The sequence below is a fragment of the Hipposideros armiger genome, unplaced genomic scaffold, assembly GCF_001890085.2.
Source record: "Hipposideros armiger isolate ML-2016 unplaced genomic scaffold, ASM189008v1 scaffold_1225, whole genome shotgun sequence".
Classification (NCBI taxonomy): Eukaryota; Metazoa; Chordata; class Mammalia; order Chiroptera; family Hipposideridae; genus Hipposideros; species Hipposideros armiger.
The window spans coordinates 325,697-339,734 of NW_017732575.1; the positions used below are offsets into that span (position 1 = coordinate 325,697).

The 14,038-nt window shown below is 47.3% G+C and overlaps 1 protein-coding gene across 2 annotated transcripts; it reads left to right on the top strand.

Annotated features, from left to right (window-relative positions):
• The first annotated feature begins 8,188 nt into the window (after positions 1-8,188).
• RPS14 (ribosomal protein S14) lies at positions 8,189-12,835 on the top strand. Of its 2 annotated transcripts, none has more exons than XM_019632994.1 (5): positions 8,189-8,299; positions 9,467-9,617; positions 10,289-10,450; positions 11,537-11,613; positions 12,721-12,835. In XM_019632994.1, exons 2-5 carry the CDS (start codon positions 9,469-9,471, stop codon positions 12,786-12,788), a joined length of 456 nt encoding a protein of 151 aa, XP_019488539.1. In that variant the 5' UTR covers positions 8,189-8,299; positions 9,467-9,468; the 3' UTR covers positions 12,789-12,835. The 2 variants fall into 2 exon arrangements, with proteins under 2 accessions (XP_019488539.1, XP_019488541.1); XM_019632996.1 differs by lacking the exon at positions 8,189-8,299 and adding an exon at positions 8,323-8,503.
• The last annotated feature ends 1,203 nt before the right edge of the window (positions 12,836-14,038 follow it).

Here is a 14,038-nt window from a genome sequence, read left to right on the forward strand (position 1 = left end):
TTACCCTCCTTTCATATCCTCGGCATTCCAAGCTCTTTTCTGCCTCAGGGCTTTTGCAAAGGCTGTTCTCCCTGCCGAGAGCCCATTTCTCAATCTTTTCTCATAACCGGGCCTTTCGCATCATTCAGGTCTCAGCCCAAATGCCCCCAGCCTAAAGTGGCCACCCACATAGCTCTCCATCATATCTGCTGTTTAGTCCTTCCCAATGTGCGTCACAATCTGTGACTTCACATGTACTTGCCAGTTTACTGTTTATTGTCCATCTTCCTGAGTGTAGAGCCCATGTCTGTCCCATTCAGCACCAAATCGCCAGTGCCCAACCCAGTGCTTGGCACATAGTAGGTGTTCAATAACTATTTGTAAAACAGTGAATGAATAAATGGGTGAATAGACACAGACATCCTAACACACCCTTCTCTCCCCCATCACCTCCCACCCTCCCTCTACAGCCTAGACAAGCACAGGGGTGTACCCCAAATATCCTGGTGCCCCTGGCACCCCAACACAGAGAGTTGACAAGACCCAGAGGGGTAGATGGATCCTGAAGCCTTGAAGCAAGGACAGATGGAAGTGGCAAGGCCTGGACAAAAAGAGAAAAGAAAAAGGAGGGAGGGAGGTGGAGGGAACAAGGAAAGAAAAAGGAGACAGAGCTGGAGGAAGGAGAGGAGAGGCAGACAAAGAGGGACGGACGAGTTGGGCTTGGTGATAATCCCGTTTCTTCTCTTTATTAGTGAAACTAATAATTACTATTAATACCTGGCCTCTCTCTGGCCCTTTCATCCAGGCTGGTGGGGAAGTTTTGAAGATGAAAAGTCGGGGGGGGCGTCTCAGATGCAGGTTACAGGGCTTCACAACCACTAATTAAACTTGGCAACCCCCTCCAATTACCCCCTACCCCCAGCCCCACCCCCAGGATGCTGTGCCACCTAATTCAACGCCTTTCCAGGTGGGCACACAGTAGCTAGCTACTCTCTGGGTCTGGCCCTCCTCCAGGAGATGCTGAGTAGCTGCCATTGGGGATTGGGTGGGGCTGTGAGCAGAGATAGTCATGGGGGAGGTGCCAGAAAGGGGAACCTCATACCAGGTGGCGCTGAAACATAGGAGCCTTTCCCTCAGCTGAAATTACAGCCCCATCCCTGGGGCTGCCCCCTCCAGCTCCGCCCCAGGGTCTGTGTCTCTGGACCCTGCCAGATGGCAGTGGGGGAAGTACCGCTGGGAAGGAAGCTCTAACTAGACAAAGAGACAGAGTCAGCATGTCCAGCTCTTCCACGCAGCCCCAAGACCACCTGGGACTACTTCCGGGGCCATTTTGTTCCACTTCCCTCAAAAGGGCCTCCCCTGTCTAGCAGCCACGACTGACATAAGCCAGGCTCACCTGCACATGTGCAGTGATGGGGTCCTCACAATCTCCTGCTGTTGCGCTGCCTGGACTGTGGGCTGTGTGATCTCATCTAATCCCTTGACATTAAGTACAATCTAGAGGCTCCTGAAATTACATTGGCAGCCCCCACCTTTCAGATGAGCCCCAATTGCCTGCCCCATCTTTCTACTGGGATCTCATGGGTGGCTCCCAAAAGAACAAGGCCTGAGCTTGGTTCCAGGCTCCCCTACCTTGGTAAATGGCCCCATCATCTACCCATCGCTCAATCCTAGGACCTGGAATCATCCTCACTCCATATCAAATCCATCTGAAAACCCTACAGATTCTATTTCCAAAGTATCTCTCAAGTCTGGATGTTGCACTCCATCCTCACAGCCGCCATCATGTCTCCTCTGCATGACCATCTTCACCTGACTCTCCAAACAAAGCCAGAGCGGACTTTGAAGTATACACACCAGAACATGCCACACCCTGCTTAGAGTTCTTCACTGCCTTCCCTCGGTGTGTAGAATATAACGCATGCTCCTCACCACAGCCCACCAGAGCCCTGGCCTCCTGGAGGGTGTCAGCTCTTTTCCCTCTCCTCACCTGCTCCCACCTCCACGCAGTCCCTCAGCTCTTCTCGTCCTCGGCAGCGTTAGCACTAGCTGTTCCCTCTGTCTGAACACTGGCTGGCTCTCCAGCCCTCCAAGAGTTGCGCCTTCTGACCCTTCTGTCTCTTCCTCAGAATCTGGCTCCTGCCCCCTCTAAGAGAATGAGCCCACCCCTGTACCTCCTCAGTTCTACCTGTTTCTTTCACAGCACTTAGCAGGATCTATAATGGTAAGTTCCTGGCCGGTTTATTACACAACATCTGTCTGTCTCCCCCACTGGATTGTGCCTTTATGCCTATGCTATCCATTGCTTTATCACTCACCAATGCCTAGCACAGTGCCTGGCACATAGAAGGTGCTCAACAAACGTGCTAAATGGGTCAGTGACCCAGGATCTATATCCTGGTACCACCAACCCATTGGGTCCTGTTCTTCCCTTCTGGGTAACTCAGAGCCAGTCCTTCGCAACCCAGTCCTGCAGTGTGGCAAAGTGTACGTGGAGCTGGTAGCAATCTGTGTCCATTTACTCCATTCTGAACCAGCCGAGTGACCTTAGGCACATCTCTGACCTGCTGCCTCAGCTTCCTACTCTGGAAACGAAAATAATAATCTGAGCGAGCTCCTGGGGGTGTGATGAGGCAAAAGGGAGGCCTACATCAAGGCCACATCACAACCATGACCCAGGCAGATGTCTTAACTGAAGTGCACATTTACACACTCACACTCCCCAACCAACTTCTGGTCTCAGAAACTACAAAGCCCTCCTTAACAGTCCCCCACCCCCAAACACCAGCCTCAGCCAAGGCCCATCCTCCCAGCAGTGTGGAGATCAGGCGCCATCTATTGGGCAGCTAGGGGAGAGCAAGCATTCTCAGCCCCTCTGTTCACTTAGGGTGGGACCCCCCCCACTCTGATGGTCCTCACTGAGCAGAGCTGGACCCAGGATCAAACAGAGGGGCTGCCCATTGGGCGCTCAGCCTCTTGCCCAACAACAGAAAAGCTTGACCCTGAACCCCCGCAGGCCCACCCCCCAATCCTTGAGCTTACCTCCCACCATTCCCTCTGCTCCAGCCCCACAGGACTTCACCACCAATGATCCCGAATGATGCGAGTTTTCCTTTCACACAAGACCTTCGCACAGGCAGTTTTCTTAGTCTGGGAATTCTCCCCCACCTTCTTCTCCCTGTCCTGGCTGACCCCTACTCCCACACTGGGTCTCTACTTAAATGGCCCCTGCCCAGGCTAGAGCTGCCCTCCATTGCCCCAGAGGCCCCCTCCCCAACCCCGGGTGCTAAGCCTGCTCCACATGCTCCATGTTTCTCATCTTTGTTCTCATTAGGAAAAGACCTTGACAGAGGCCTGTAATGCTCTCCTCTGCATGCCAAGTGCTGAGACAGTCTCGGGCCTATGTACTCAGCCTGCAGCGAGCATCTGGAGCAGGAGAGTCACAGCCTGTGGAGAATGGAAACTGGAGGTTTCCAGGAAGAATGCAGGGTGCCGCTTCAGGCTGGGCCCCACCTCTAGGCCCAGCACCCACTGGGCTGCTGTTGATCTCTGACGCCTGTATGTCTACGCTGAACTAACTCACCCTCTCTGGACCAGGGCTACTTCTCCCCACCTTCCCCTTGCTACTTTTTGCAAAACTTCCCCCGCAAGAGGAGGAGAGGATGGATCTCATGGACAAATTAAAGTATGAACTGTTGTTAAGAATTAAAAGTACAGGCTTGAGGGTCCAGGAACGGGCTTAGATTCGGCTTTCCCAAGGACAATTGCCTGCTCTTCATTTATGCACTCAACAGATATTTGGATCCAAGATTTAAAATATTTGGGCTCTGGAGTTAGATAGTCTGGGCTCAGATTCCCGCACCACCACCCAGCTGTTGACCCGCTTACTGGTTTCCTCAGTTGTAAAATGAAGGGAGTAAAACATTTCTACATCACAGGGTTAGTGAGAGCATTCGATGACATGATACATGCAGCTCGTTGAGTACAGAATCTGGCATGTTGTACGTGTTCAATTAAGGGCTATCGTTGCTGCTGTTATTCATAGAGCAGCCTACAGTGTTCACTCGCTAATCGCATGCTGCCTTTGTCTGCCCACTCCGCACCCAGGGCCTCCCTTGTCTCCAGCATTCTGGTTCCTATGGGGCCCCGGGCAGCCCCTCCCCGGACCCTCCCCCGGATTCCTCCTCAAGGTCTCAAATCCTTTTGCTACCCTCAGGAACTCCAGACCATCTGCAGTGGACTCTCCTCTATCCTAGTCTTTTCTCTGAATATTTCCATCTTGTCCTAGGGAACCTGGCTCTCCCCTGAGGATGCTACTTTCCCCCCCAGGCCTCCCAGTGGCTTCTCCTTTTTCTTCCACAGCCTGTAGACATGAGAAAAGGTGGGGTGAGGGAAGACAGACATCACAGGATGTGAGCATGTTGTCCTCCCTGCTTCCCACTGTCACTTTCAGCCCATTCTCCCTCTCTCCTCTCTAGAGGACACTAGTTTTGAATCTTGTCGCTACACCATAGCACTCATTACTCTACCTCACCACAGCCATCTACCAACCTCTGGGTCACACCCTCTCATCCTTGAGGGCTTTACCCTGGACTCAAAGTCACTCTCAATTGGTTTGTCCATGTTTCAGTTCCTCGTCATTTCAATATTCACATAGATGCTGCTGCCATCACCCTGGCCTCTGGTTCTTTGATATGCTCTTCTCTAATCATCTTGCTCCCCAGCCCATCTTGGCCACTCACCCCCACGGTCATTACCCATGCCTGCAACTCCTCCCTAAGCCATCATCTCAATCTCATGGCCCCCAGTCCCTGATCACCAGCTCAAAGTGTCAGCCAGTACCTGACTTCAGCCTTCCCTTGCCCCATCGGAACCTCTAATCCCTTTGCTCCCACCACCTGTATGCTGTCCTTTAGCCCGCTGATGCTCTCGCTACCCCAGTTATCCAACTTCAATACTACTCTCGGTCGTGGTAATTGTTCCTTTGCACTCACCCTTGATTCCTCCGCCCCTCTCTCAAGTTCTTTTCTCTGGTAAAACCACAACGCTGGTTAAATCCAACACTCTGCCTACTCCATGCCTGCATCCACGCAGGTGAACATGGCTGGTAAAAATACCAAGCACCAAACTCCAGTGGACCCTTAATGCTACCCCAGAATCATGCTGTAATCCCTTAGACCTCAGTGACCATTCCAAACCTTCTTTCACCTCCAATCTTCAACATTCACTCCAACGCCCAGCCTCACAGCTACTTGATTCCTACTTCCCTTTTGAGAATGCTCACAAACCCACTCCCAATGAGCTCAGCTTCCAGCATCTTCCTTCTCCCTGTTTGCACAGATGCACTATCCACGCTCCTATATATGGGGTCTGATAATTAAGTTCGCAAACTCATCCTAGAAAAAGTGCTACATACCTCATTGCTGAATATCACTATGGTCACCTTCAAAGTACTCCCCTTGGGAAGCTATGTACCAATGCCAGTGCCTAGTCACACCCTTCAAAGCAATTTGGAACTCTTTTTCTGGAATGGCCATCAGAGCTGTCATCTTATTATCCTTGATGTCCTGAATGTCATCAAAATGTCTTCTTTTCAATATTTCCTTCATCTTTGGGTAAAGAAAGAAGTCATTGGAGGCCAGATCAGGTGAGTAGGGAGGGTGTTCCAATAGTTATTTGTTTACTGACTAAAAACTCCCCCACAGACAGTGCCGTGTGAGCTGGTGCATTGTCGTGATGCAAGAGCCATGAATTGTTGGTGAAAAGTTCAGGTCATCTAAGTTTTTCACACAGCCTTTTCAGCACTTCCAAATAGTAAACTTGGTTAACTGTTTGTCCAGTTGGTACAAGTTCATAATGAATAATCTCTCTAATAACAAAAAAAGTTAGCAACATCGTTGCAACAAGTTTGTGAACTTAACTGTCAGACCTTACATTTAGTTTCTCAGTTTAGCAGAAGTAAAAACTGATATGAACTTTCTGGAGAGCAGTTTAGCAACATATATCAGTACATAAAATACTTATTCCTTTTGACTTCTGGCAGTTTATCCTGAGGAAATAGCACAAGTGTGTTCTTGAGAGTTTTGTTTATATTTGCAAATTCTGGAAATAACCAAAATGTTCAACAATATAGAACTGGTTAAATAAATGCTGGTATATCTACACAAAGGAATATCAAGTAGTAGTGAAAAATAATGCAATACAGGTATTCTGGTTGTTTGCAAGGCAGAGGATTGGGTTGCTACAGACAGAGGTGATAGGAGGAGGGTTTTTTGTTTGTATACTTTTTGGTAACTACAATTTTTTATTTTTGTGAATTCATTTAATATTCACAATAATAAATAAAATTTAAAATATTTGTAAAAAATGTAGGTTTTGTTAGTTGTTATGGGAAAAACAAAGTTATCAAGTGACATACAGATACAATTTCATTTACATAAGATTGTAATGAAATATAAGTACATTATATTTAAGTACATATAAGTACAGAAAGTTATTTCTGGAATGATGTTCCAATTTGATAATTGTAATACCTCTAGAAAAAAGAATTTACAGGTGATTTTTACTTTTTTTCTACATATTTTTCTGTATTGTGTGAATCCTTAATCATGAGCATGGAAGAATATTAAGATTATTTTCTTTTCTTAAAAAAAGACGTGCCTTGGGCCGGCCCAGTGGCACGTTGGTTAGGAGTTGGCTTGGGACACCAGCTCTGAGCAGCAGGGCCCCAGGTCAGATCCCACATGAGGGCCAGTGACACTGCGCCCTTTACAGATAAGATGCCGTGAGTCACCGGCGATGGCATAGGCTGCAGTGGGGCTGGCTGGCAGCTGGTGTGAGCTTTCCTGAGCTGCTGTGAGCAGCTGTGAGCGGCCGTCCAATGGTGGGTGAGCGACTGCCTCTCCTGGGAAGAGCGCAATGATAATACCAACATGGGCCAAAGAAGCAACATCCTCCATAGCTAGACTGAAGAACAAAAGGACAGCAACTTGTCTGTTCCCCTCTCCCAATTCCCCAATAAAATCATTAAAAAAAAAAAAAGAAGTGCCTCTTCTATATGTATATGTGTAGATGATGTTTGAGAAGGACATACACTGAGCTGTTAATAGCTGTGGGTAAAAATGCCATTTCTTTTCTCTTTTTTTGTCTCCATTCTGCATATTTCTATTTTATGGGTTTTTCTGTAATTAATTTCTTTTGCAAAGGGGAAAGGGGGCACTATAGTTTTAAGAAGAAGTTCTTAGTTAAATTAACCTCAAGTTGTTCAGTGGCATCAATTCCAATGCAAAGAGGGCTATATGCTATTCTGCACAATTGCTTATTTTGTTCAAAAAATTACATATATATGCAATATATATAGAGGGTGCAAAAAAATGTATACACATTTTAAGAAAGAAAAAAACTGTATTAAAATTGTAATACTCAATATATACCAATAACAAAAGATGAATACAAGTCATGTGTATACATTTTTTGGCACCCCCGGCATATATACATTCATATATATATATATATATATATATTATATATTTCATTACATGGGTTTTATACACATGCATAGGTGTATATACCTTTACATAAATACATATACACGTACACATACACAAACAGATATAACCTACTTCTTGGCCCTTCCCCATATTTCTATCTATACATTCTCCCAATCTTTCAAGGTCCTTCAATATTGTTATTAGATTGATATACGGAAGTAGCTATTAAACCTATATGCTTTGAAGTGAGAATTATAAATTGGTAACAAATGTATGATCTCAGTTAAAATTCCTTATCTGTACACGGGAAATGAAAACAGTATCTATTTGATCACGCTGTAAGGATTAAATGAAGCAATGCATATTGCTTAGCTCAAGTTGGTATATAATAACAAATGCTGAATAATTCATACTGATTTTCCCTAATACATAGTGGGCCAAACTCTGATTACATTTTGTTGTTGTTGTTCCCCTCCACGCCACGAGGTGCGCTGTTGCTTCCAGCTGACCACGCCAGGGGATCAGACTGGCGGAAGTCCTTCTAACCGCGGCGGCCGCCATCTTAGAACACAGATGTAGCGGCTTGGCACAGCCTCAGAGGCCCATCCGCTCGCAGCGACATCCAGACCCCTGCCACCTTTGGCGCTGCATTAAGTAGAGAGTCTTTTCGAAGTCGAGGTTTAATCTCCTTGGAAACGCTAAAGGCGACGTCTTCCGTGAGGCCTCGCCCCGTGACCTCAGACATACTCTTCCGGGTAGGAAACGTGACCCATCGCCCCGCCCTCTCCTCCTCTCTCTTTCCGGTAGCGGCGTCTGGAAAAGACACGCAGGTAGGAGTGCTGGGCGAGGACAATCGGGTGGCATCCTGCGGAAAGAGGGCTCAGCGGAGTCAGGGGCGCGGGACTGAGGTCTTTCGGTGGAAGCCGAACCAGGTGCTGGGCGAGAAAAGCGCCGCCAGGCGACCCCATACTCAGTTTTTCGCCTTGTCTCGGGAGGCGGCCGCCTTGCTTCAGGGAGGAGCCTGTGAAGCGGGGGTGAGTGAGGATCTAGCTTTGGAGGCCTTGGCCCGCGCTACGACCACCGCTGCGTTTTAAGTGGCGGCACGGCGTTGTGGCGAAGGAGCGAGTATCCTAGTCTGACATGGGCTCCCACCTCTAGTCTGTCAGCTTCTTCCTGGGCGGTCGCAGACCGGGCGCCTAATCTCTATCATTTGTTTTCTCGTCTGGAAAATACGAGTAACTGTGGCGCCGTTTTCATGGGGTTGTAGTGTGGTTCTAAGGAGGGCATGCAGGAAAGAAAAAGCTCCGTGTTGGATGTTTCTAAAACCTGGGTGATTGCAAAGTCGGGCCCGTTGCAAGTTTTGGGCGCCCAGAGCAGGCCTCAAAGCCAGAAATTGGGTGTAAGGACCGCACATCAGTGTTTGCTGAGCACCTGCCATGCGACTGTTGCCCCTGAAAGCAGAGATACGGGTGGAACTCAAGTCGTGTCGGGGCTTGTTGGGATGGGCTGCGGCGGGTCTTTTTCAGCAAGACACACCTGGGAATCCTGATTGCGGGAGTGTTCACAGTTGCTGAAGGCCTCTGCGTGTCCTGTGCACTTTTCCGGATCTTGGCAGGACATTTGGTCCATGCCAAAGAGTCCTAGATCATGTCCATTCATTACAGCCTAGGCTACCTAGATAAGAAGGGTTATTGGTAATACAGCTACAGCACAGTTAACTGGACCAATAAAACACGATGTTTTTTGTTTTTTAATCTTGTAAACCGAAGGTATAAATAAATGCTACAGGCTATTTGAATCCAGGGACGTTTTCTAAGCATGGATTTTATTGACAGAACCAAGTGTCTCCGTGGACATTTTGGACAGGACCAGATGTCCGCTAATCCTTGGGCGCAAGTGCTCATAGAGGAGCAAAACTTGGGGTTTTCTTTACTAGCCAGAGACAAGGGGTTCTGGAAACCATTGGTTAACTTGGGGATTTATTTAATTTCCTTTAGAAATGGCGCCTCGCAAGGGGAAGGAAAAGAAGGAAGAACAGGTCATCAGCCTCGGACCTCAGGTAGCTGAAGGAGAAAATGTATTTGGTGTCTGCCACATCTTTGCATCCTTTAATGACACTTTTGTCCATGTCACCGATCTTTCTGGCAAGTGAGTATCTGGGTGGAGAGGTACATGACCTAACTAAAACAGGGGTGTGGGGGGAAGAAATGGCCCTGGAACAGGGTGCCAATGTAAGGGGTTTTCTTGAAAGAATTAAAAAGAATGTTCTGATGACATGTGGTTGGTTGTTTAGTCCACAGATAACTAGTTTCCTAGGCATTGGCGTTGCAAGAGAGGAGACATTCTGTGCCCTTCTGGCCTTTCAGTGTGGTGACTATTGACTCCTCAGGCTCTTGGTGCTTTGTAGAGGCAGTGGAGCACTGGAAGTCAGTCCTAGGTACAGGTTCTGGCTGCCATTAGCAAGTTTTTGTGATTTGTGTGATGTCACTCAAATTTTAAGTTTTGGTTTCTGCAAATATAAAATGAGAATAATAGTGCCTACCTCATAGAGTAATTGGGAGGAATTAATGCAGAAGTAACTAACTATGAAGTGTTAATACAGAGTTGAGCTATCTTGTGACTTTGAAGCCTACGAGATTGTGAGACCCACGAAGGCAGAGCCTGTGGCAGTCTTGTCAGGAACCAGGATGCATGTTCCAGTTGACTTTGGTCCTCTGTCATACCTGAGCTGTGGATCTTTTTACTCAGTATTAAGATACGATACTCACTCTGAGTCCTTGTTAGATGGAAGAGAAATGACCCTGTGCTTCTGTCCCCAGGGAAACCATCTGCCGTGTAACTGGTGGGATGAAGGTAAAGGCTGACCGAGATGAGTCTTCTCCATATGCTGCCATGTTGGCTGCCCAGGATGTGGCCCAGAGGTGCAAGGAGCTGGGCATCACTGCTCTCCACATCAAACTCCGGGCCACGGGAGGCAACAGGTAGGTCAGGCTGGGCCTGGGTGGTGAGATGATTGGGCTTGGGTGCCAGAGGGTCTTAATTTGAGGCTTGGTTTTTCTTTTGTGACTTTCTACAGGACACCTTAGTTATGTACGTAATTAATAATTGGTTCCTATATGCTCCCTCCCCCAAGCAATTTATTGTGTTTATTAAGCATTTACTGCATACCAGGTTCTGTGTTCTAGGTACTAGAAGAGGGTGATGGGGGGAAAGTAAAGATAGCCTCTATCTACCCTCGTGTGGCACCTAGGCTGTTGGAGATTTTAAACGACATAGAGCAGGGAGCATGTGGTTTCAGGTTGCAGCAAGTGCTGGAAAGCGAAAATACAGTGTCAAGAATGGATTGGTGATCAAGTATAGTTTAAACTAAGACCTAAATGTGCCAGAAGTCAGTCCAGTGAAGGGAGAATGGGAAAAGGATTCCAGCCAGAGACAACTGCAAGGAAAAGGTCCTAAGAAGGGAATGAACTTGGGACATGTGCGGGAAAGAGTGGCATGGGGTGTGATCAGGTAGATTGGCGGGAATGAGTCCTGCTAGGTCAAGAAGGACCTGGTAGATAAGGATTTGGACTGGGGGTGGGAGGGCATAAATACTGTTTAATAGTAATGACATGGTGGGATTGGGGTTTTTGTTTGTTTGTTTAAAGATGACTACTGTGTGAGGAACAGACCAGATAGGCAGTTTTAAACTGGTCCAGTGGAAAGATGGTAGTGTCTTGGGTGGGTGGAGCAGCTGGAAATGGATAAATCACCAAAGACTTAGAATCACAGCATGTGGCTGGAAGGGCAATGCCTTAAACAGGCTGTAGGCAGAGCAGGGTGGAAACTGACCCAGGGCCCTAATCTGGCCCGTCACTTGTATTTTTATGGTCAGTGGACTGAGAATACTTTTTACATTTTTAAAAGGTTGTTTCTTAAAAAGTAAGTGACAAAAATGTACGTGGACCATAAGTGGCCTGCTAAGCCTAAAATATTTACTATCTGGTCCTTTACAGAAAGTTTGCACATCCCTGAACTACAGGATTGTAGATCTTAGAGCCTGTAATAACTAGACCTTCATTTCCTAGGACCAAGACCCCTGGACCAGGGGCCCAGTCAGCTCTCAGAGCCCTTGCCCGCTCGGGAATGAAGATCGGACGGATTGGTAAGTGCCCTCCTCTAGCTAATGCTTGAATTTGCCGTGAAGCGTTGACCCCAGAAAGCAAGTGGTGTGCCCAGTGGATGTAGGGCCTGATCTGGTGACTGTTGGCAGTTAGGTTTGTTGATGCAGGCTTTGGGAGGCACTATGTGACAAAATCTGAACACCCCTATCGCCTTGATGTGACTGTCCTTCCCTTCTGCACCATTTCATTTCTGAACCTCTTCCTGACAATGGCTGGTGGAACTAAGCGATCAATTTTTATAAATTGAAGATTTGTGGCAACCCTGTGTCGAGCAAGTCTACCAGTGCCATTTTTCTAACGTTCTCGGCGGTTAGCGTTTTTTTTTAGCAGTAATGTATTTTAATTGAGGTGTATCTACATTGTTCTTTTAGGTAATGCTGTTGCACACTTAATAGACGACAGTGTAAACATAACTTACATAAGCGTTAGAAAACCCCCCAAAATTGTGTGACTCACTGTATTGCAGTGGTCTGGAATCGAACCCCCACAGTATCTTCAGGGTATGCCTGTAACTGGCAGTGTGGGATGCCAGTCATTGTGACAAATAATTCGAAGGGGACAGCAACTCCCATGGTGGAGAATCCCAGCAAGTTCCCTACACTTGTATAGTCACAGGAGTTAGCCCTTTTCTACTGTTGCTGTGTACTTGGTGGTAACATGTACTGATTCTTCAGTCTGATGGTCTAGTCCTTCTATTTCAAGGTTTTTTTCCCCCCAGTGTTTTCAACGTCTTACCTATTGAAAAGGAGATAGTCTTTAGTTAACACTGTTCAGGAGGATTTTTCTACTCGAGTCTGGGCTAGGTATCACAAACCTGGATTTGTCGCCTGCCTCCAACATCCTGTGCAAGGCGCTTACCCTCTCTGAGCCTCAGTTTTCCCTTCTGGAAAGTGAGTTCAAACCACATCGGAAGTTTTGAGGAAGTAGAAGGTGGAGCAGCGCCACGTCCATCTGTTACATACTGAGGACTCACCTGGGGACCATCAGGATCTGCTTGCTCCTTACTACACCGCTAGCCTAGGGAGGCCTGGACTGCTGCCCATCTAGTTCCTTCCAGGCAATCATGTTGTTTCTCTTCCTCCCCACAGAGGATGTCACCCCCATCCCCTCGGACAGCACCCGCAGGAAAGGGGGTCGCCGTGGTCGCCGTCTGTGAACAGGACTCAAATTACTGTTTTCCGTTAATAAATTGACTTTGTGTGAGCTGTTTTGTTCGACTCTAGTTTTCTCTCCTTCATGTAGAGGCCACCCCTCGGAAAGTTGATTCCTTTCTCCTGTCTGTCTAACCAGGGTGTGGGACTGACTTGAGATCACAGGTGCAGTGCTAAACCAGCAGGCATTTAATTGGTACATTGCTTCAGAGGACGTACATAACCTGTCATACAGGAACACCAGAGGGTTTGATTCAGCCCCTGACATGGGACAGTGAGTGAGCCTGTGTTCTGCAAACTGGCTTCCTGGGAGGAGGAGCCTAAGGAGAGGTGAGAGATGGTGCTGTGGATGACTCTTGTACACTGCTTGTGGCATTAAGTTATCTCAGTTATCTAAAGCAGACCAAGGCCTTGGAGACCTTGTTTTGAAAGTGGAGATCTTGGTTCCAAAAGTGGACCGATTCTTAAAGAGCCAGGGTGGAGTGGAAATTTGAGCCAAGTGTAGCTTGAGCAGAGGAGGAGACTTCCAGACTGGAGCCATATATACACACGTGTGGGTGTAGACTCGTCCCCCATACCTTCTGTGCAAAACTGGTAGCGCACTCTTGCATCTTGCTTTTTCTCACTTGGCAGATCTTGGAGACTTCCACATCAGTACATAAAGTACATAAAGATCCAGTCATCCCACAAATACACACCAAGCCCTATTTTCATCAGCGATGAAAAAAGTTTTTGCTTTCCGGAAGCTTGTATCCAGCTCCAAGGAACCGGTGGCACCAGATGGTACTGAGTGTTCTGCAAGGGATTGGCACAGGGCCCTATGATAGCGACTGCTATACCAACAGGTTATTAGATGTAGGACAGCGGCATGTTTCAAGGTTCATCACGTAGCATGTGTCAGTTCATTGTTTTTTATTGTAGAATAACTCCATTGTCGAGACAAATGACATTCTTCACAACTTCCCACTTGGAAGAGCCCTGGAGACCCAGGCCTAGCCATGGCTCCTATTAACTTACCCGTGGTGGACAAGTCAGCCTTTTTGGATCTCGTCAACCTAAAAATGAAGGTGTTTACAGCCCAAAGCATAAAAAGGATCCATGTTGATAATTGATTTTAGTAAGGGAAGAAAATATAAATTAAAAAGAATTCCAAATAATATAGAAATTCCCCCTCCCAGTAAGGGGAAATTAATTTTCCTTCCCCTTGAATGTGGACTGGGCTTAGTGACTCACTTTCCAAAGAAGAAAACGTGGA